The 24495-nt window shown below is 45.4% G+C and overlaps 1 protein-coding gene across 1 annotated transcript; it reads right to left on the bottom strand.

Moving 5' to 3' along the window:
* Positions 1 to 18991: 18991 nt before the first annotated feature.
* On the bottom strand, positions 18992 to 19528 carry LOC144105208 (uncharacterized). The gene has a single exon (XM_077638353.1). The coding sequence runs from the start codon at positions 19526 to 19528 to the stop codon at positions 18992 to 18994; it is 537 nt and encodes a 178-aa protein (XP_077494479.1).
* Positions 19529 to 24495: the final 4967 nt, after the last annotated feature.

The following is a 24495-nucleotide window of genomic DNA, read 5'->3' on the forward strand; positions in this document are numbered from 1 at the left end:
AAGGTCTGCGTTCGCAGTCAGCAGATACACCTGCCAAGCACGCAATATGTTTCGCGGCATGAGCCAACAGTACGCCCGGGAAATATGGTGCAGGCGCTCTTCCATCGAAACAATATCCTGCAGGCAATTTGATATTTCATTGATATCCACATCGGGGTGCGCTCCGTGCACGCTCGAAAGCTGGGGTAGATGCTTGGAAAGGTAAGCGAGAAATTCTCTTTCCTTCAGCTGGCTCAGATGGCCTCAGATTGTCATTAAATCTCTAGCAGTCATGCCATACGCAGCTTAAACAACGTCGTGCAATATGGTGATCTGTGGAAGAGAGGATTCCGGCTGCTGTGCAAGGGCTGTGTCACAAAGTTCGTGCTTGCCCTCCCCGTCTTTGACTTTTGCGGCAGTGGTGGCCAAGATGCCGCTGTCTTCCAGAAACATGTCGCGGCACGACGGCGACAGCGACAAGAATAGCCTGTTTGCTACGCTTATAATGAAGCCAATAATGTCGAGTACTTCGATAAAGCATAGTTATGACGCCAAGGCATTTGTTTTCGTATATAGATTTCGTAGTAACCACTTCACGCCTGTCTCTTGCGTAGCTGGCGGAATGTCGCTAAATAAAATAATTATAAAATGTATAAAGACTGTGCGTAATCCGATAGGAGCCTTGAGAAGTTCGGCAGCATGTTTGTAAGACTGTTACCGCAAGGTAGAGTCGTTCGAACAGTCCCGCGCCTCAAACCACGGAGGCAGAAAATTTTCCCCAAAGGTTTGTCGACTTTTAACCGGCGGGCGGACGGTGGAATCTGCCATCTTGGCCTCGACGCCTCCATCAGTGCCTGCGCCAGGACCGCTTCGTTTCCCCATGCCCCTGAGCCGTTTTCTTATGTGCCCGTCCATGGAAATACCTTCACCGCTGCCCTGCTTGCAGCTGCTGATTTAATGACCCATTTTGACGCCACCACGCAGCAACCGAATTCCGTGGCGACCACGACGAGGATTCGGCACTCTGCTGATTTCCTGTGCCTTTGTGTGCCCGCTGAGATGCATGCAGCCTGCATCGCTAGTCGTGCTGTGCTGGTTGCTCCAGCAAAGTGCGGTTGGCCCTGTCCGGGGTAGTGGCACCACCAACTGAGCTGTACTGGGTGGTTACATGTGGTCGGACAGAACGGAATAGATCAGCAACTTGAAGTAGGGACGGCATTCGCCCCATGTTTAGAGAAATCTTACTACACACTACACCGTCGTGTTCTCGGCGCCGAAAAAACTTGCAACGTTGTGCAAACTGGGAAAAACCAACACCAACAAAGCGCGCGGATGCGCAACTAGGCACCAGAAGCCCTACGTCACGTGCGATGAAGGTGTTATATATCAAATTCCCTTGTCATGCGGGAAACACTATATCGGCCAGACGGGGAGATGTCTGAACGAGCGCCTAATGGAACACGCTCGCAACGTCAGAAACGGGCAAGGCGGATCGCTAGTTGACCACATTGTCGCATGCAAGTCAAAATCCTGTAAGCCTTTCTTCGATAAAAGTCTTGTGATAGGAAAAAGTAGAGAAAGGTTAACGCGCGAAATCATTGAAGCCGAAAAGATAAATAGGTCAGGATGCTCGTGTGTTAGCACACCTTCCATTCTCCTCTCAGATAAAGAGCTCGTTTTTCTAAGAAATCGATACTGTTCGCACGTGTGATTACTGTTTTCTGGTGTATAAATGTGATGCTTCAGGAGAATAAAATTTGTTGGAAGTTAGCGCTCGTGGTGTTCGTCTCTCGTCTCTTGTGTCCTCGTCTTTTGCTGCGCTACAGTGTATTGGAGCGGTCCATAGACGGACCATTCGAAAAAATAAAAAAAAAGAGTGGACTGTCAGTTTCTAAGAGCTAGCACTGACTGGGATCTCAGTTGTCACGAAAGTTATGTCAGTCACAACTATGGAATATAGATTACTCAGCAAGCCGGTTTCTTGAACGACGTGAGCTTAAAAGCAGTGGATTCGCTGGCAGGTAAATTAGGCGCACTCTTTGCCCTAGTGCCGAAAGAATGAATGTCAGTGGCTTACCATATGATACGAAATGGGGGTGCAAGGCACACGAAAAAGTGGGAATTTTAAACGATGAGTGGTCAGAAATGACGGCGATTAAATAACGATGGCTTGTTCGTACCGAACGCGATCTGCGCAGAGCAATGACTCTGAATCAAGCGACGCCAGCAGCAACCTACCCTTCATAGACTGCACGCTGCTTCTCAGAAGAGAGCATTACGCGCTCAGTGTGAACGCAATAGCGAATACATTTATTTGTATCATCAGGGCATCGCATGCATAGGAATGCTCACGCTTTTGTGGTTTTCGTTGGATCTTCTTGTGCTTATTGTTTCGGATTCGCGTGGTAAACATTGCGTTGCTCGTGCGAAAATTGATCGCGCTCTCTTATCGTTCACGGCGCATGTCAGCCTGTCGTTCTCGTTGCATGCGTGACACTGGGCTTAGCTCCAACTACTATTCTAAATCAGCGCTTTCCAGGTTTACCACTTTTTGCAACAAAAGAGACCATACTTGCTGCTGATAGCAGGCTTCATTCTCGGAATGCAGCATAAATAGAGAGTGCAGAGCACGCAAGCATGACCAACATGGATTAGAGGAAGAACGCTATGAGAACGCTGGCTGCTGATGGGCTGCTTCGCAGATATGGCTGCTTGGTGTTCGAGCTCCCAGCGTAATTTTTTCCGCAAAAGCGCCGGTGAAACGCGCTGAATTCGCTTTTCAGTTGATACTGTGATTTCTGAAAGAGCAAGCCGATCGGCCTTCAAGTACAGATAATATACAGTTCTCAAATACTTGTAAAAGAAATCAACCTTTCGTTCAAGTGTTGTGCCGGAATTAAAAATGACTATCAGGCCCACACGCAGAATAATCAAAGTCTCTCACGCCAATCCCAGAAAAAAGGGCAATCGCCAAGCTACCTTCACAAAAATGGCGCTCAAAAAAGTACCAGACATAAAAATCAACATTACAGTTGGATGATTTATGATTCCTCGATTACAGTTATCAGCGGAAAAGAAAAGTGGGGAAGAGAGATGAATACATTAGGCGGTATACTGCTGAACGGATTAAAATTTAAAGCAAGGAAATGTAAGCTACCAATGCGGGCGTGAATTTTCATGTTTTCGTGTAATGCATTTTCCCAGTACTCAACAAAATCAGAAAGCTCAATATTATGTCCGTAAACAGCTCCAGAATGCAGATAATGAATGTCAGCCCTAACGCGCAAATTAAGAGTCAATGATGAATAATGAGATAATTACCGGCGTGGCGTGGCAACAGCATAAATTGATTTATCACGACCAGTTGTCACATTTACCGCACTCATTCGCGGATCGACCACATATTATTAAGTTCGTTCTATCTTAAGCAGGGTTCCAATTGTAAGGCAAAAGCATAATTATCGTAGTCGAGGGTTCGACGGCATACCGTCTGGTCAGGAATCATGGCTTGATGAGGTTCACTGGTCACTGACCAAGGTCAACAAAAAAATGGCGTTTCGGGGGCGCTTCGGCTCCCTTGTTCACAATGAGCAACCAGCTGGACGTCCCGGGGTTTTTGTAGCGGTTACTATCGTTCTGAGGCATTTCGCGTAGATAGGGTAATATGTTGCAGGTGCTCTTTTATTGAAACAACTTCCTGCAGGCAAGTTGCTGTATCATCAAGAAGATCTCTTTTGTTCAGCCCGCTCAGATGGCCAAGGATATTCATCAAGTCTCTTGCAGTCATGGTGCTGAATGCCACTTAAACAACGCCGTGTAATAAGGCGATCTGTGTTAGAGAGGATGCCTGCTGCTGGGCAAGGGATGCCAAATTCAAAGTTTTCGAGGACTTTCGCCGTACGTTGACTTTTGTTTAACAATAACACGTCGGTATGTGAACGAAATCAGCGCGTGACACAAGTCGAGGTATACACAAAAACAGAGACTTCGGACAGATCTTTTCGCGCGAAAATGGACCCATTCTAACGCCCAGCAACATTGTAAGAAAAAACCCAATCACAAAGTTAACACGCCTCGGGGCATTGATGAAGCGTCTAGGGCCCAGTTACTTATTAACTTCAAAGCAGATTAGAAAGCCTTGAGCAGAGCTTCTGAATATGTTGAACAGTACCTGTGACAATATCGCGGATATCTGAGCAAATTCACACTGCTTTCCAGAAATATGATGGCCTTCGGTCATGTCTCATTCTCTCTGAACGTAAACTAAATGCATTTTTTTAAAGCTAGTCTATAGCACAAACTTTCTCTGTAATTGCATTCCAGTAGGAGATAATTATCAGTACTGCTCCGCTCATATTAGTTCTCTTGGAAGATTCATTTTCCTAAACATGCGCTCATGTGACCTGCGTACACCCACCCGCAGTATAGAGGTATCTCACCGATCATTTATCAAACATGCTCAGTCAGCTTTGCCCGATGTTGCTTTTTGAATGTACTTCAGTTTTTTGTATTGTAATCAACCGAGCCGAAAAAGAAGCGATTGAAGCGCTCCATGTGTACAGAAGTGGTGCAAGTGGGCGCCATCACCCGTGTTAGATTCGCCGAAAGAGCTCAAATGTTTAAGTAACAATACTGAAATGTTTAACTTGTTTTGATGACTTCATTTACTAGCCCCATTGATCATTATTTTATGACCCGGGACAAGTTTCTAATTTTATTGTGAATTTGTATTCTTGCTGTTGTTGTTGGATCTTTTGAGTGCCGCATTTTCGTGCAGTGAATTAACATGAAAGAATTCTTGTTGTGCTTTGGTCTCAACTTTTGTCTCGCTTTCTCCATGTTTACTTCAAAAAGTTAGTTTACATCACTAAACTCAACCAACAGCCTATAAAAAAGGTTTGCTTCAGAATTGAGGCTACGTTTCGAGTAAAAAGTAAAAAAAAAGAATTGCGGATACAAACAACATCATATTCGCGTATCTTAAAAAGCATAATGTCCTATCTCATTCCAAGTGTTGAGGCATATAGATAAAAAAATCTATTACAAATAGATAATAAAAATAGAAAGCTTCAAGTAGAGAGCGCATGCTTGATCTGTCGACTTTCTGTAGTCTCTTTTTCCGTACTTTTCTCAGCTCGCATCTGGCAAACTGCTTTTGGACAAGGGAAAAAGGGACTCCAATGTAATTTCTCAATCAAGATTGTATAGCAGTGCAGCGGGATGAAAGGGACACTCCATGTCTTGTTTTTCACCCCGCAGGGGGGCGTCTGCAGCTTGCAGGCGTTAAATTCTGGCGTTCCACAGAGTACACACTCACCAAATGCCTGTTTTTTCGAGACCATATATTTTTTTACCTCTGATCTCGCCGACTCAATTAAACCAAAGTATCCATGAGAAAATAGCAATAGTATCCATGCGAGTCACAGGTATTCCTGATCATTTGTAACTCTGGAGTTGCCACAGTATCTCGGTATTCTGAATTGTTTGGAGTCATGACATGGGATAAATTTTCAATCCAGAAAATAGATAACCAAATAGAGTTGGTCGAGTCAAGGCTTCAGCATAAAAGCGTCATTGGCGTCGCACAGATACCATCATCGTCATCAACCTTACTGCACCCACTGCAGGGCAAAGGCCTCTCCCATGTCTCTCCAATTAACCCTATCCTTTGCCAGCTGAATCCACTCTTTGCCTGCAAACTTCTTAATCTCATCCGCCCACCTCACCTTCTGCCGCCCCCTGCTACGTTTACTTTCTCTTGGAATCCACTCCGTTACCCTTAAGGACCAGCGGTTATCTTGCCTTCGCATTACATGCCCTGCCCAAGCCCATTTCTTTCTCTTGATTGCGACTAGGATGTCATTAACCCGCGTTTATTATCTCACCTATTCTGCCCGCTTCCGGTCTCTTAACGTTACACCTATCATTTTTCTTTCCATGTCTCGCTGCATTGTCCTTAACTTAAGCTGAACTCTTTTCGTTAGCCTCCACGTTTCTGCCCCGTAGGTGAGTACCGGTAAGATTATTCTGTTGTACACTTTCCTCTTGAGGGAAATTGGTAAATTGCCACTCATGATCTGCGAGAATTGGTCATATGCGCTCCATCCCATTCTTATCCTTCTAGTTATCTCCCTCTCATGATCCGGATCAGCTGTCACTACCTGCCCTATGTAGACGTATTCCGTCACAATTTCTATGCTCTCTCTGCCAATTGTGAACTGTTGTTCCCTTGCTAGGCTGTTGAACATTACCTTGGTTTTCTGCATGTTAATTTTTGCACCCATCGATCTGCTCTGCCTGTCTAACTCATTGATCATGATTTGCAGCTCACCTCCTTAGTGACTCAGCAAGGCAATGTCATCAGCAAATAACAGATTATTTAGGTATTCTCCATTTATTCTTATTCCCAACTGTTCCCAATTCAGGCCTCGAAATACCTCCTGTAAACATGCGGTGAACAACATTGGCGAGATCGTGTCTCCTTGCCTGACGCCCTTTCTTATTGGAATTTTATTGCTCACTTTATGGAGGACTATAGTAGCTGTGCAGTTGCTATATATATCTTGCAGTATTTTGACATAAGGCTCTTCTACCCCCTGATTACGCAATGCCTGTATGACTGCTGAGGTTACCACTGAGTCGAATGCTTTCTCATAATCAATGAAAGCTATTTATAGAGGTTGGTTATATTCTGCGCATTTCTCTATCACCTGATTGATAGTGTGAATATGATCTATTGCGGAATATCCTTTACGAAAGCCTGCCTGATCATTTGGTTGATTAAAGTCTAATGTTGCCCTGACTCTATTAGAGATTACCTTAGTAAATACTTTGTAGGCAACGGATAGTAAGCTGATCGGCCTGTAATTTTTCAAGTCCCTGGCGTCTCCCTTCTTATGAATTAAGATAATGTTTGCATTCTTCCAAGCTTCTGGTACAGTCGAGGTCAAAAGGCATTGCGTATACAAGGTGGCTAGTTTTTCTAGCACGATGCCCCCTCCATCCTTCAACAGATCTGCTGTTACCTGATCCTCCCCAGCTGCTTTTCCCCTTTTCATTGCTTCTAAGGCTTTCTTTACTTCATCTTTCGTTACTGGCGGGATGACGCATTCCTGTGCACTGCTGTCTTTCTCGTTAGCGCTCTGATTACATTGGCTACTGTACAGGTCTGTGTAAAACTCTTCGGCTACGTTAACTATCTTATCCATATTGCTAATGACATTGCCCTGCTTGTCTCTTAATGCATACATCTGGTTTTTACCTATGCCTAGTTTCCTCTTCACTGTTTTTAGGCTACCTCCGTTCTTTATAGCATGCTCGATTCTCTCCATATTAAACTTCCTTATGTCGGCTACCTTGCGCTTATTTATTAACTTTGATAGCTCCGTTAGTTCTATTCTATCGGTAGGGTTAGATGCCCTCATGTTTTTGCGCTTCTTAATCAGACCTTTCGTCACCTGAGGTACCTTGCCGGTATCTTTTCGAGCTGTCCTACCGCCTACTTGTACTGCGCACTCCGTAATTATTGATGTCAGATTATCGTGCATTGAATGAACATCAAGATCATCTTCCTCAATTAAAGCCGAATATCTGTTTTGCAGCGCTGTCCTAAACTCCTGTGCTTTCCCTCTTACGGCTAACTCGTTAATTGTCTTCTTCTTCAGTAGCTTCTTCCGTTCCCTCTTCAAGTCTAAGCTAATTCTAGACCTTACCATTCTGTGGTCGCTACAACGCACCTTTCCGAGGACAGCCACATCCTGAATGATGCCAGGTTTAGCGCATAGTATGAAGTCGATTTCATTTTTAATCTCACCATTGGGGCTCTTCCAGGTCCACTTCCTGTTTTCTCGTTTGCGGAAGAAGGTATTCATAACCCGTAAATTATTTCTATCCGCGAATTCGACTAATAACTCTCCCCTGCTATTTCTAGAGCCTATCGCATAGTCACCTACCGCGTGGTCGTCAGCCTGCTTCTTGCCCACCTTCGCATTGAACTCGCCCATCAGTACAGTGTACTGCGATTTTACTTTATTCATTGCCGATTCTACGTCCTCAGAGAAACTTTCAACGGTCTGGTCATCATGGCTGGATGTGGGTGCATAGGCCTGCACCACTTTCAGCTTGTACCTCCTATTCAGCCTAATTACTATAGCTGCTACCCTCTCGTTAATACTGAAAAGCTCCTCTACGTTGCCAGCTATATCCTTATTAATGAGGAATCCCACACCTAGTTCTCGTCTATCCTCTAACCCGCGATAGCACAGTATGTGTCTGTCCTTTAGTACTGTATACGCCTCACCGGTCCTCCTAACTTCGCTAAGCCCTATCACATCCCATATAATTCCCGCTAGTTCCTCAAACAGCACTGCTGGGCTAGCCTCACTAGCTAAAGTTCTAGCGTTAAACGTTGCCAGGTTCAAATTCCAATGGCGGCCTGTCCGGAGCCAGAGATTCTTAGCACCCTCCGCTGCGTCACAGGTCTGACCGCCGCCGTGGTCAGTTGCTCTGCAGCCGCTGGGGACTGAGGGCCGAGGGTTAATTGGTTTTATCATAGAAGGTTGTGGTCAAGTACTACACCAGGGCGTCCAAATCCTGCTCTGGTGAGGGAGTGCGTTGTCGGTTCTGGTCACCGAGATCAGGCCGCACTCCAGGCCTGGTTATGCAATTCCATCGACAAGCGGATTTTTTTTTTAAACCCGGTGGAGAATTGCGCGGCACCAGGATTTGAACCCCGGTCCTCTTGCACGCGAGGCGGACGTTCTACCTCTACGCCATCGCTGCTTGTTTTTGCAGTTGGACAATTCTCGAAAATAAACGTCTTGGTCTGGAGTCAATTTAGAATGTGCTGTGTTTGGAAGAAATAACAAGCCCAGCTTTCAGGGACATGGCCGTTTAGTTCGGCAAACTGCCACCACGGGCCGCTTCACCCTGAACTCATTTCTCTTTTCTTTACCCCTTTCCTGCCTCGCATAGCCGCACGCAGGCAGACGGGAGGGCGCACAGCTGCGGGGTTGGGTTGGGCGGTTAACCATTGTTCGGATTCCACACTGTAGGAGGAGGAAGGAGCAAGAAGGGCTTTGTGGGCGAAAAAAAAACTATCAATGCGGCGTGAAGCCTTCGCTGCGCCTGAGGAAAGCATGTTCAGTAGCAGGATATTGAGAAAGGCGCCCAGTTAGAAGAGAAAGAGGGGACGGAAAAGGCAAGATTGCTGAAGGGCTTGTTGAGGCCGTTCGATAGGGACGCTGTGTGGAGTGAAAACGCGTGGTTCTTTTTGACCAGTTGTAAGGTAGAGAAGAGATACATCCCAGCAGAAGCAGGACGCAGTGATACAGTGTGTCATGTCTCATCGGCGCCGTATCTTTTCGCTGTATTACAACTAGCCCAAAGTGCCACCTTAGTGAACTCCTGGATTTAGGCTCGTGATTAGAAGCCAAATTAATATGTATAAAAATTATAAAAATCAAGGACGCCGAATGCAGGGATGTCAGATGCTTGTAGAAGAATTTTTTGGGCGAACGCAATGGAAGCGTCCAAAAGGCCAATCTCAACAATCATTTGGGGAGTTTGTGGCAAGACGCCGTCTTGGTTGTGTAATTGCTGTCGCCTATCTTTGTGGGGGATCAGTGAACCAGCTCTTTTATCGACGTAATGCCATGTAGAGTTTTCAGAAGCACGTCGAACTCCTCATCAGCACGACTATAGTTCAGCGCTATATTTCTCGAAAAGTAACGGTTATAAATTTCCTTTCTTTTTTTCCCAATTCCGAGGACGGTTACTGACTGCAATGCTCTCCCTGAGAGAGTGATATCCGCTGTTGACTTTCTGAGGACCTTTTATGATGTATTTTAGTTACTGTATAGAGATATTCTTCAGTTTTATTTGTCGTGCATGCTTTTATTACTGACTTATTGCCCTTGTATGTTATATCTTTGTGCCCTTCCTGCTTGCACCCAAGCAAGAGGTCTGTAGTATTGGCTATATAAATAAATAAATAAATAAATAAATAAATAAATAAATACAGGACTTCGTGTCCAGAGCTTAGCGTATCTAACATCAACTGGTGAACCCACGAATAGCAGTGCACTCCAGGTTTTTTTTTTTGTGACCGTAGTGAGACACTCCTGCGCAATCTGAGGAGACTGAACGTTCTCTCGGACACCGCCTCTCTCATCGTGTACCCTCAGCGTTCATGAACTGAGCGGCTAACAATGGCTTTGCGGGACAGTCGTAGAAACAAATTGTTTAAATTAAGGGCCTCAGATCGAGCAATTGCCGACAGACCACAGTAAGGGTAATCCCGCATGTACAATGATACGACCACCACTGCTCTCCCAACAAGCTGCACAGAGCATGAGTAGGATTGTTTCTTGGTTCTTTTACGTAGTTATCAAACAAATCCATGTACCATTGTTTGCGCTTGTTTGTTAAATTATCCTAGCCCGATGAGTCGCCGCGGTGGCTAAGTGATTATGGCGCTCGGCTGCTGGCCCGATAGACGCGGGTTCGATCCCGGCCGCGGAGGTCGAATTTCGATGGAGGCGAATTTCTAGAGGCCCGTGTACTGTGCGATGTCAGTGCACGTTCAAGAACCCCAGGAGGTCGAAATTTCCGGAGTCCTTCAATACGGCGTCCCTCATAGCCTGATTCGCTTTGGGACGTTAAAACCCAATAAACCAAACCAGACTAGCCCGAAGCAAAAGAAAAAAAAAAACTAACCGTCCTCACCATGTTTTGTGTACTACAGCTCTTGTATATTGTAATCGGGCCGGACAGTTATTCAGAACACTGACTTCAGTGTTGCGACAATATTAGAAGCGCTGCAACGCCATGCGTCGGGTTCCGACTTTATATCCCTCTATGGTTGCCTGTCTCGGTCTTCCACTGCATGCAGTTTGTACATTTGCAGCATAGTTTCAGAAGGGAATCTGTGGATAAAATTGGGACATGCAGCAACGTAACCTCCCGAAAATGGACACAACGTTGCTATACAGAATACGCGGAGTGTAATACGCTTCTTACCTGCGCAAATATAACATTTGCATCGCAGTCTCAGGCTGCAAACAATTATTACGTTAGAACCAGAAAAAAAAAATTCAGGGGGCACTTTGTTGAACTTAAGTGCGGTGAGGCGAAAGTCTTTAGCGTGGTGTTGCTGCTTGTGTTACTGATGTGGGGTTAAGATGTTAATTAAGTACACAATTGCTTGTGAATCTTAAAGGCTGGAGACACTGCAGGGCATTTGGGAGGCATCCATCTGATTCGACGCCCTTCTGCAAACACTCTCCAGCGTCCTAGACAAGCAGAACTACATATGCGTTGGCAGGAAGTAGCGTAGTCGTTAGTACGCTTGGTTGCGGAACGGAAGGATGGTAGAACTACTCTCTGAGTATTTGCATGCTTGCATTCATACTATTATGCTCCTGCAAAAGTGATGAAACCGTTTGCTGTATTAGTTGCCGGCGGCGACACCATAACAATAAAGTAAAGACTTCGAACGGTGATTCCTTGTCAATGCACTGCTATCAGGGAGTGTTTGCGACCCGATTTTAGGATAGTGTCTCGCTTGTGAGAAGAATTCGTTCTTAACTCACTCTTGAAATCTTTTAACAAAAAAATAACTAAACAGATAGCCTCACTATGGACTCCGTGCGCTGGTATGGTGGCGCCAGCAGCGACCACATCGCCAGCGCCGCCTCGCGGCACTCGCGGAGTTAACCGGACGCTCAGTCACGGCCGGTCTCTCGAAGGGAGAGCCCGCGCTCTCCTCGAGACTGGCCGTGGTGGCCCTGCGTCTTCCTCCATGCCGGTGCGTTCGCGTCAGCCCGGCCGCATAGCAGACGAGCACTGACCGCGATGCCATTCTAAGTCAACGCCTGCTTCTCTGCGGATTTCAAGGCATTGAAAGCCTTGGCGCCACCGCTGCTACGTTTAGTTTCAATTGCTTTCAGGTTGTGCTGATCACCAATGCCGAGCAGCCATGATTGTGTTGCAGTCCCGACGGCACTGCAATATTTGGCAGCGCAATTGACCTTATTGAGATTAATAATCTTTACAGTTTGAGAAACAAGTCTCTGATTGACTCAGATAATGAAATCAGCTATGTAATTTACACCCACTGTGACATCCACTATGTGAATGGTCGGCTAGAATTGCGAAAAACGCACTTACTACGCATTTAGATTATAATGCTCTACATCCTGCAGGATAGTCACTTCTTTACTTTGTGTATTCCCTTCAGAGAAGCATAGCTCTAAGCATACAAAAATACGATGGGTTTCTTGCTAAGTATCTTCCACAGTTAGAGGACTTTCATTTAAGGAATTTCGTGAAGGCACCAATTACATTAATTATTTCGGTCGTATTTTTCTTTTGGTAAATACTTAACTCTAGAAAGGCCGCCGCGGTGGCTCAGTGGTTATGATGCTCAGCTGCTGACCTAAATGACTTGAGTTCGATCCTGGTTGCGGCGGTCGCATTTCGATGAAGGCATAATTCTAGAGGCCCGCGTACTGCGCGATGTCAGTGCACGTTAAAAATACCCAAGTGGTTCAAATAATTTGGAACCTCCTACTATTGCGCCTCTTATAGTCTGAGTTTGCATTGGGACGATGAACTTCATTAAAATCAAAATATTAATTCCAGAAATTAAGGGCTTAGCAATGTTGTGAAATCCAAGAAATATATTTAGGGAAATTTGAACCACTCTCTATTTTTCTTTTCCCTCGTCCAGAACAGGATTTGAGATCTCAGAAATGCAACAAATAAGGATACAAAATTTTAAACCACTGCAGAAAATAAAATGATTCAAATAAATACACAAAGTTAGGTGAAACAATGTGAAAACAACATAATTATACTCAGAAGTACGACGTCGCTCCCACAGCATACACACAAGCACAAGAAAAACTAGAAACAAAATTGACTCGCTGAACCACAGATGAGCATAACAAACGAATACTCAAACTTCAGATGCTAGCTCCAAAAACTTCACCGTAGACCATTTCCTGTGACTGACTGGGCGCATTCCTTCCCTCTACATAAAGACCTAAAGCAACTCCTACCAATGATGGCACGTTCAAAACACCCTAGTAAGTGTCAACTCTTTCCCAGTTCACACTAATCAATTTAATTCCACAGTGTACTCATATCCAGCAGACCCTCTGTGCGTGAGCGAGCATGCCTGATGTCCGAAGAAAGTGTTAAAATATTGTTACGGGGAAATACTATTTACATTTATTTACAAGTGCTGGGGGTTAGAATAAAAAGTTCCTAGCAGGGAGCACCAACCCGAACAGCGAGCTGCATTAACCTCCTCTTCTTCGTTCGTCCTTTCACGCGAGAGGCCACTTCGTCTTCCACTGCCACTTCATCGTAACAATATATTCGGTACCTTTAGCTGCAGTATTTTTATAGCTGTTGTGACATTGCTAAACAGAGCAGTAGGTCGAGCACCCATATATATCCAAGTTTGTTTTCGCCTTCGAACGAAATACCTCACCGCTCGCCTCGCTCACTGCAAACTGAACCAGAGAGCTGCGTCGGCTGCGTCCGCCTTTCGCCACCGCTGTTAACCAGGCGGCGCCACTCGCGCGCACCAAACTGCAGCGCACGGAGCCTACAGACGCTTTACAGCGCGGAAGCATGGGCGCCGCCATATTTGGTCACGTGACCACTCTTCCATTGCTGGCCTTCTGACTCCGCTGACTGCCTGTGCGGAAGCCTCATCTGCAAGCGCGTTTTACTGCGATAGTACTTATTTTTGCTCGCAAAATGGATGCAGGATGGGTGGATGACAGCAAGCTTTGGCCGAAGCTTCAGCGGCCGTGTAAGTGCGCTGTTTTTTTTTGTATTTTAGGACGCCACATCGCTTTGCTTGGTGACGATGGTATGCTCGCTGTCTGTCTTTTCCCGCTTTTCTAAAGCCAAAAACACTGCTTGGATTTCTGTCCTGGTGTGCTTATGACTGTTTTCGTGCGTGAGTTTAAAGCGAGAACTTCCCAGATTTGATTGCAGCACAAGTTAGTTGCGCAAAGTTGTACTTTTTGTGCAGCTGGCTCGTAACGGCCTCATTCTGCAAAAAATCCCCAACACATGCGTACCAGTTGCTGACAAATAATGAAAACTAATTATTTGTGTCTGATCGGCCGCGTCAGTCATGCTGCGACCCGCCGCATATGCTTACGATGGCTGAACGGCTGGTATTAGCTCCTGATGTTCGACTTTGCATGAAATCGAACTTTTACTCGCTTGCGGAAAGGGTTTCCGAATTTATGCTTTTTGTAGTCTGCCGCAAGGAGCGCGAGATTCAACGTGCACTCGTTTGCAAACAAGATAGCACTTGATAAAAGCTCTTTTGCGTTTAACCTACAGCTGCTGCATGGCATCGCGCGACCTACTGCGGTAGCCTTGCGTACGATAAGCGAAGTTTCCAGCGTGGACAGTAAGCCAAAACTGGCAGCCGCTAGTAAAATGCGACGTAAAACTATCAGCACAAGTGACAATATTCCTCACTGCATGCTTCTGCGCCAGTCATGTTAGATCAAAAAAGGTTGGAACTGTGGAGACATTTAATAAGCAGTCCTTTTATTTTGGTTTTGCAAAGTCGAACATCAGGAGCTAATACCAGCCGTTCAACCATCGTAAACATATGCGGCGGGTCGCAGCATGACTGACGCGGCCGATCAGCCACAAATAATTAGTTTTCATTATTTGTCAGCAACTGAAAGCATAAGTGTATTACGCAGAACCTTACTAGATTTCTTGGCATCCAACTTTCAGCATGGGGACAAAGTTTTATTACCACAAAACTAGCTACATAAATAGCACACATGATGACATACTGTACTGATATCATTCTTTATTTCAGTTGTCTACAACTACATGGTTGAAATGCCTGACACAGATGGCAAACCATCCCTCAACTACAGAGGATTTGCTGAAGGCAGCAACCTGCTTGACAGTGGCCATGTTGGCGCGGCACTGTACCAGCAGAAAAATGGCGTGAAGTGCATCAAGGCAAACATCAGGTCGTCGCAAACAGCGAGCAGGACGTACCAAGCACAAAGAAATTTTGGACAACCTTTCTCAGCAAGTTGCACATGCAAAGTGGGGCTAAGTGAGCGGTGCAGCCATATTTGTGCACTGCTCATGAAGGTTGTCGAGGCAACATCCAAGGGGCTCACCGGACAGTAATCAACTGACAAAGCGTGTGCATGGAATGCGGCAACAGCGAAGAATGTCACCCCAGCAACAATGGAGGTAGTTTATTGCCATAAGAAAACGCAATCGAAGACGCAGCAGTTTTTATCTGAAAAGGAGATGCTCCTTCACTTCGAAAAATGCCCTCTCGACGTCAGCAAGCTTCAGAACACCATGCTACACACTGTTCTGAAGCCACGCAGGGAACTACCCGCAGGTGGTGATGAAGATGGCCGTGCATGTAAGAACATTACTTCCTGATGTTGCGCATGGCTGACTCAACTAAGTGAGTCGAGCAGGCATAGAGGCTATCATTACGTGCAAGTAAGATTGCCATCTGGGTTTTGTTGTTGCATAAGTGTACATTTTGTTCATTTAAATGTAGTCAGTTTATATAAAGACATTATGCGTAAAGATTTGCTCTTGCAATGTTCAAAACTGCAGAAATGCAAGTGACATGTGCTTGTGGTTGAGCCATCCCAATATACTGGCAGTAATGCTTAACTAGTAATTAGCATTACAGCAGAGCGTGCATCTCGGCATTGGAACGTGGTATAGCATCAACAAGACCTCTTTAATACTCATTTATGCAATCTCAGCTGTTCACCATGCACTGCTGAATATGATAGTGCATGAACTACAGGACCTCCTATCAAGTTGTGACAGTTTTTTGTGCGATGATCTCACAAGGTCACTCTTAGCACCTGTGCATATTTCCTAAGTTCTAGGTGAACCGAGAAACAGCTATTGCTGATGCTGCAGCAGACTTGATTTTTTTGCAACGGCTTTTGATTGTAAATTACACCTACACATGGCCCTACATTGCATACTGACTGAGTGATTTTCAGGTTTTAGCCACCATAAGCCTGTTTCGAGTATGCACAAGAAGTCGTTAAATTAAGCAGACCCTGCTTGTACTCCACAGTTCTCCAGCAAGAGCATAGCCAGCATGACTGCAAGCGGCTGTGCCAGTTATGCCAAGATTTCTTCGTCACCAATGTGCTGCTGTCTCCTGAGCAGGCTGCAACACAGGCAAACCACCCTCAGGAAAGTGCAGCATGGCAGAAAGAACGTTTCTTGAGGATAACTGCCAGTGAGGCCCGTAGCATTCCCATCAAAGCTGCCCCTGAGAAGTGGGTATCAAAGCACATACACCCAAGCTTCTATGGTAATGCCAGCACACGGTAAGGAGCCAAATATCTCACCGACTACAGCCTTCGGTGTTGTGCCTCAGTTGCTCTGCATGGCATGCTGAAGTTTACACCTTGGATTCGAAAATGCTAAGGAAAGTTTTATAGTACAAGAACTATTGCTAAATACTGTCTTGCATGTTTGGTTTGGTTTGGTTTATTGGTGTTTAACGTCCCAAAGCGACTCAGGCTATGAGGGACGCCGCAGTGAAGGGCTCCGGAAATTTCGACCACCTGGGGTTCATTAACGTGCACTGACATCGCACAGTACGCGGGCCTCTAGAATTTCGCCTCCATCGAAATTTTGCATGTGATGCTGACAATAGAGCGGTTGCAACACTATGCTTTGATTTTGTACAGCAGCACTTCTGCGTATTTGCAGTATGAACTCTCTATTACTGCATTATGCAAAGTGGCAATTTGCACGCCGAATTTGCCTGCAAAGAATGGAAGTACCACTGTGTGGTTGTAATTTGTGATGTAAATTTCTATTCATTGCTTCCAACAGAAAAGCACAGCCTGACTGCTTGTTCATCGCAAATCGCATGCAAGTTACAAGCCTGAAAGCATGAAATTGGAGGTTGATATTTGTTACGTTGTGAATGCTTGGTTTGTGTATTGCAATATACTAGTCACTGTTGAAGTTACTTTAAGATGAGGGACACTAATTCATTACAACATGAATGTGATTTTTACATGAAGGTATGGAAGAGAGTCAGAAGCAAAAGCCCGTGCCTGGTACAAGAAAACAAAGACCACGGACGTTGTGGAATGTGGCCTTATCATCCGGCCTGCCACTTCATGGCTTGGAGCCAGCCCTGATGGCTTAATTCCAGACTCGGACCCAGTGCTGGAAATAAAGTGCCCGACACCACTGACTGTGAAAAAGCATGGTAGCTTTGATGCCCTGTTTAAGAGCGGAAAATATGACGTGATTAAGAAGGAGAACAAACTCACACTCAGCAAGGCCGGGAAGAACAGATATTTCCTGCAAGTACTGTTGCAGCTGTTCTGCTGCGAGAGAAGTCGGTGCGACTTCGTGATTTGGGCACCGAACGAGGCATATATTATCGAGGTGCCCTATGACAAGGAGTTCATAAGTAAGCAAGTGGCACATCTTGAGGACTTCTATTTTTCACACCTTCTGCCAGCAGTTGTTGACAGCAAGCAATGTACACATTTCTATTGGAATAAATTTACGAGATTTGACTAATTGTCTTGTCATTAAGAAAATTTGACCCGGTTTATTTGTGCATGCAACATCAGAATTATCAAATACATCTCTAAACATACAACAAAACAAAAGCAGGCATAGAACAAAAACCAACAGGCTCGTACCCTCACCTGGTACTGAACATTTCTCATCATCCCAAAGTGAACACAGGGAGTACAAGCAGTAAATCTTCAAAGAATGACATCTCCAATATGGTATCAACAAAGGTTTCCATCGGGCAAGCCAATGCAGAAACTCCCCAACATAACTTTCCATTGCATTTTAAAAATCCACAATCCACATAAACGTCGCACCTACACTGTACACACAGCCGCAAAGCAATTGCCTCTAAGTGCACCAGCAAGACAATGAAATAGGCTCAGAACATCAACCTTGGCAGCTCGAACGTGCTTTGCAAGTGATTCCAACTTCAGTTCCTCAAGGAGGAAGAGTGCTTTAGAGTTTGCTCTTCCTGGACAAAAGGTAGCGGACCTGAAATTGCTGACAAACACTTTGGTAATCAGACGGCATGAAAAAAAGGCTCCAAGGCGAGTTGTTTGTAGCAGCTAAGATAGCTCAGAGCCATCAGTGAAATAGCTAGCAAAATACCTGAATAGCATATCTCTGACAGATATTCTTAGGGTCATCAACAGCAGCCTGCCAGTACACCAGCATGCTTCAGTTAATTACATAAGAGTTGTATCTTGGAAGTATTCACCTATGGGGCAGAAACTCTGAAGCTAATGAAAATGCTTAAAATTAAATTGAGAGCAATGTGAGCTATGGATAGAAACAGCAAACAAGTGGGTTGGGTCAGGGAATAAATGCAAGTTAATGATATCCTAGCTGAAACAGAAATTTCCATCAGCAAAGCATGTAATATGGAGAGCTGATAACCAATAACATCAAGGGTGGCAGAGTCAGATGGGCAGTTAAAATTGGCAAGTTTGTTGGGGTAAGGTGGCTACAGCTAGCCCAGGAGATTTAACGATTTAACTGAATGCAATTTTGAGGAGCCTTTCTCTTGCAGTGAACATGGTTACGTTAATCAGTGAACAGAGAACATGGCAGGTGCATAAAAACAAGAAACGACTAGATGATGTGGCTACTCCACATAAATCTCCATGCCTCATTCAGGTGTGTTGTCTACCACTTCCAGCTGCTTGCCTGGATGCGATGGTGACTGAGCACCAGGTTCTGACGCATCACCATGATCTCTAATCAAATTCGGTGGCAGGTTGCAGAGCCCAGCGATGGCAACAAGTACATCATTTGCGAGGGGTTTCTTTGTGAATATACTAGCAGTTAATTGCTTCAAAATCCTGAAGCATTTGAGACGCCTTATTGATCGCTCAACATGAATCCGAAGCCTTGCCAGGCGGTGCGAACTTACTACATCTGAACGACAAATCTACGGCCGGCCTTTGGAAAAGCTTGGGAGTGAAACTTTAACAGATGGTGGGAGCAGGTCATCTATGTTAAAGCGACGGTCAGCGAGGACTTCGTCGCCTTGCGTCAGGTGGTCTAAAAAACCACTGTCCAAAGTGATGAAACGATCGCTTGCACGGCCACCATACGGTTTTGACAAAAACATAATAAACCCACTTGGTGCAATGACGTGAAGAATTTTGGCCATATTGTGCGATTTGTAGGAACTGTAAGTTGTATTTCTTCGGTGCAGTTGCTCAGGTCTGTCAATGAAAATTTCGAAACAGTCAACAATGCAAGTTACGGAGTAATTCTCCTCAAAAACATAAGGCAATGTCCTCCTGATTGCTGTTCTTGGCAGCCAGAACACTAAGAACTCTCTGGCAAACTTTGTTACAATGAAGCAGAAAATCCTGCTAATGGCTGCAGTGGATGCACCAAAATGTAAGCTAAGGTCATTAGGCAATAGGCCAAGACGCAGTCGCATCAGTGTAAGTAGGATTTGGTCCTCAAAGGGCATAGTGAAAGGGCTCTTCACAATAGTGGAAAGAGTCCGAACCAGTTCGTCAAATACTACTTTTGACAGACCTGTAAAGAAGCGAAAGTGACTTGGTGCAAGAGTTGAGTATGCACTGAATATAGTCTGGCAAGCACTGTCTGCAGTGACCGGGGCCTGCCTGCGAGTGGCTGCATACAAATGGTCATGAGCAGCCGCTGGCTCCACTTGAGTTCCTTTTTCTGATGTTTCGGTAATCTTGCATCTGCAGCCACAGGCCAAGCAGCCATCAACGAGACTCTCAGCTCCTTCTCTCCTGTACAACGAAGGATGTGGAGGAAAGTGAGACATAATATTTAGCATAGTAGTATGAGTTAACAAGCACACAGAATAAAATTACCATGCCGTGCAACGGTTATACTACAGGGAAATAAATAGAGTGTTCTGGCAGTATAATTGTGGTCTGCATCGTACTCCTGTAACAACTTGCAGAGGTATTGAAAGCTTTAAAGGGACACTGAAAGAAAATTGAAACTGGCCTCTATAGATAAGGTACTGTGTTCTAATCACAAATGCTAAGCGAACACTGAGCTTTTATGAATGGGAAAAAAACTAAATACAGGGATTCCCATCATTGGCTGACAATATTCAGAGTTTTCCTCAGTAGCCCGTGAAACAGTGCTAATGCAGCAAACTGTCAAGCTTACAGCAGACGACGAACCTGTGCAGTGGAATGGCTGAGCAATGTATGTACATGCACTGACTGAAATCAAGTCTGCTCTCATGTGCATTGATTGCTTTTTGTTCAGAATTGCACAGCAGTAAACACCAAGCAACGTGAAAAAGTCTAGTTCCAAACATACATAGCAGCGTGTGGCAACCACCATCTCATGGGAAAAAGAATGAAAAGATAGTAATTGCTTCATTGAAATGCAGACTGTGTATGCCTGCAGAGATAGGCATAACTCCTGCGCACATGGCAGCAAGAGATGCACAATCCGGGTCCAGGCAATAAGCTGTAACTGTCTTTGAAACTTGGAAAGAATCCAACCTGGCGCAAGTAAAACCACACACACAAAGGAAAGACAGAGACACCGGACAGGCGCCCTTGTCTCCTTGTCTTTCCTATGTGTGTGTGGTTTTACTTGCGCCAGGTTGGATTCTTTCCAAGTTTCAAAGATGCTTAACCAACTTGCCCAGCAACATGCCTTACTAAGCTGTAACTGGGCTAGCCTATATGAGTGGTTGCAAGAAATTTTACAGTTAACTGAACATGACAATGCAAAAGATGGCAAAACTAGTAAGCAAGCTTACAATCACCATTTCATGATATCAGCAACTTTATTTGTGAACAGATTCTGCTGTTCTTAACCCTTTCACACGCCATTTCTTTTTTTCTACTCAAAAGGAACACTCCCACCAAAAAGGCATCTTCAAGCATTGACAAAGACAGTTTGTTAGTTCTCAAGGGCAAAATACTAGTAGAGGTGCCATTATGGAAATAGCAACAATAAAAATTATGCGACTTATGAACGATTGTGGGACTAATTTCTATTTCGGAGGTGCACATTACGCTTGAAATCCAAAAAAAATTTATGTCACTAATGGTGGCAAACTATATTTGCACAAAAATGGTAGATGGCATGCTACCCCGCTGACGAAATTGCTGAATATTGTTTACTTCAGTCACTGTATGACATAAAAACATCTTATTTGCGACGTGAAGGATGCAAAATTCACTTGGAACGAAGAAAGCGCTGCTAAGTGCAGCACACTCTCAGCTAAAGGTAATATACATAGCGTACCACAGGTTTAAACTCTTCATATAACTAGTGAAAGCAAACGTGCATATTGTGCACCCAAGACAGACTTGCATAAAAGCATGTAAATGAGAACCCATGAAGGATAATTCACACCACTTTACCGTACCTATGTGATACATACTCTGTTGCAATGTTGATAGGCAGGTGATCATGAGCTGCAGCACTCTCTTCATCTTGCTCGTCTGATAAATGGTGTGACAAAGGTTCAGCTGTTGAACAGGTCTCAGGCTCCAAAGGTTTGACATCGTGCCGCACCAGCTTCCTTCTTCCCTTGTGGTGAGCTGTCTAAAATATTGCAGAGTATGAAAATACAAAAGAATAAATAAACTGCAGTTCAGAACAAACCTCCGAAAGCCATACCGGTGTTCCAAGGTGCAGTGTTGGGTACGGGTTGTCTTTAGAGGGACGCCCAACAATGAAATGAACTGAGCATACCTGCATGAAATGTGTATGAAGGCCACTTAAGTTCTGACAACCAGTGCAAGCGGACTACGTCAAACACCACAAATACAAGGAAATATGTGATATGGTCATTCTAACTAAACATGTAATATGGTCATTTCATGCAACTGTCCAGGCATTGCACTTCTCCTTTGTGCTCTTCAAAAATATTGCACCATAATATTTTCACAATGCATATTTGAGATTTGTTTTCCATAAACCGGGGCACACAACCAAGAAAAATTTTTTCAACCGGCGTTTGCACTCACTCAAAGATAGCCCTACAGCATTCCTCGGATGTGCGGTGCCAATATTCATAAACGAAAAAAAGTCCAGCACAATGCCTGGAAAGCTTCTGGCCGTATTATGAAATCGCCTATCTCACGTGCGCAAACACACGTACGTAGTACCTCCCCGTTGTGGCGAAAATGAAATGCAGCCAGCACCGCACGTTCGCGTAAGTATTTCGAAACGAGATGGTAGAGATAAGGTACTTACAATTTTACAATTAAAACAGCAGGCTCTAAGCCGTACTACCCTACTCTCAGATGAACACTGAATGCAAGGTGACTGAAACGATACTGGCAAACCAAAACCTCCCGTCAGACCATGCACAGAAATTCATTTGAACAGTGGCTCGAGCGCGCAGGTGACTGCCAGCAAACAACCCGAGCAACCGGTGTTTTCACTTTTATCATGTGTACTCACCCTAGCCGATGAGCCGGGGTTGAAGTATTTCCTCTGTAGATTCGCAATCCAGTACTGTCGTACCAACTTGTTCTTCTCTCCTTGCGGAAATCTATGCATTGCAAAAGGCCTAGTGCACGGACAATCTTCGTGAAATTGAGGCCCGTGCGTTTCGCAAACAGATACATTCCAAACCTTCAAATCTGCGTCGCAGTTCTTACAATCGAACACGGAACACGTTTTGCCTCTGCTTTTCCACATTTTTGCCGCAGAGCATAGCGGATACAGCAGCGAAGTCAGCAGCCCGTAGGCACCACCTGCAGTCGCCTGCTATCCAGAAGGCCACTGATGTCGCGACGGTGGTGGCGCCGCGAGTGTCGACTAGGCGAACTGCTCTGGGTACAACTTTAGAAGACAGGAGAGGCCCTGCCCAGATGACCGAAGCGCAGCAGCCAATTGCCTCCGCGACTAAAGAAATAGTCCCGCTCAAAAAATTGTGACTGCTTCTAAAACGCGTATTTCTCGGTATAAATAAGATTTGTGTATCTTGATGAGTGTTTTAGTAAAACTAACATGATGCAAATGCTTCAGCACATGCCGGATCGCGAGAGAAAAATAACTCCGTGCCTTCTACAACGCTGTGCGTCGTCTGCTACGGAGTGAGATCGACGGCACTGGGCGTGTGATTACAAAACAGTCTGGCTCAATAGCAGAGGATTCATATGTACTTTTTGTGTGTTTTCACAAGCCTATTTTTTTTAATGTGTGAGGCTTATTTTTTAATTGCTACTTGTTTCTTTATTTTTTGTGGTTGCGAACCTACAATCTCGTGAGTTCACGCAAGTTCGCGCACGGCATTCCGTACCTCTTTTCCGCCATGGAGCCCAGCGAGGTGACATCGGAACGCGAGCCTTTGTTGCCGAACGAGCCTTGTGTCGCATCGATGATCAAACCACCAAGGAGCCTCGGCAAGAGCAAGAGCGGCCGCATCCTGAACAGCGATTCACGCAACATGATCTTCCACTGCTACACGTTTTGGCGTAACAGGGAGCCTGAACGCAGCGTAGAGGAGACGAGCAAGTTTGTCGCTGACATGCTCGGTGTCAGCGAAACGACTGTGTTCAGGGTGAGGGAGGAAGTTAAAGCTTCGCATTTTTCGGGTGGCAAACTGACGACGCCTTCGCGAAAGCGCCCACGCAATGCGGAGAAGAGAAGACGCAGCGCGAAGTTTGACAGCTTCACGTTGTGCGCGCTGAGGTCATGTGTGCATGATTTCTTTCGCCGCAACGAGATACCGACGCTCGAGAAGATCACTACCGAGTTCTCGGAGAGTATGGAACTCCCATCACTAAGGCGGTGTACTGTGCGTCGCCTGCTTGCCGAGATCGGATTCAAGCACGAAAAGAGAAGCTGCAACTCGCTGCTTATCGACCGGGATGACATAACTGATTGGCGGAATCGCTACCTACAGGACGTGGAGCGCTACCGAGCGGAAGGCCGGAAGATCTACCTGGACGAGACATGGGTGACGGCGGGACACACTCGGTCGATCATGTGGACAGACACCGTGGTGCAGAAGCGCGGACGCCTGTTCGCTCGAGCAAATGGAAAGCGACGGGTCTAAAACAACCTTCTGGGAAAGGTCAGCGCCTGATCGTCACGCACATCGGCAGCAAGGATGGCTTCGTCGACGGCTGCTTGGATGTATTCCGAGGCCAAAAGACAGGCGACTACCACGAGGAAATGGACGGCAATCGCTTTGAGGGTTGGTTTAATGGCGTTCTGCAGAAGTTGCCAGCTGGTAGCGTCATTTTATTAGACAATGCACCTTACCATAGCGGGCGAGAAGAGAAATTGCCAACGACGGCCTGGAAGAAAGAGAAGATACAGGAGTGGCTCACAAGCAAGAACATCATCTACGCTGAAAGGATGATAAAAAAGCAGCTGCTTGAGCTGGTGGCATCTGTAAAGTCACGCTTTTTGAGCTACATCGTAGACAATGCAGCTGTAAGCACCCGGTTGCATTGTACTCAGGCTCCC

This window comes from Amblyomma americanum, chromosome 9, assembly GCF_052857255.1.
Source record: "Amblyomma americanum isolate KBUSLIRL-KWMA chromosome 9, ASM5285725v1, whole genome shotgun sequence".
Classification (NCBI taxonomy): Eukaryota; Metazoa; Arthropoda; class Arachnida; order Ixodida; family Ixodidae; genus Amblyomma; species Amblyomma americanum.

What these genes read in the sequence shown, in the direction of transcription:
- LOC144105208 (XM_077638353.1), bottom strand. Translation starts at nt 19,528, where the DNA reads ATGCCCTTTGAGGACCAAATCCTACTTACACTGATGCGACTGCGTCTT.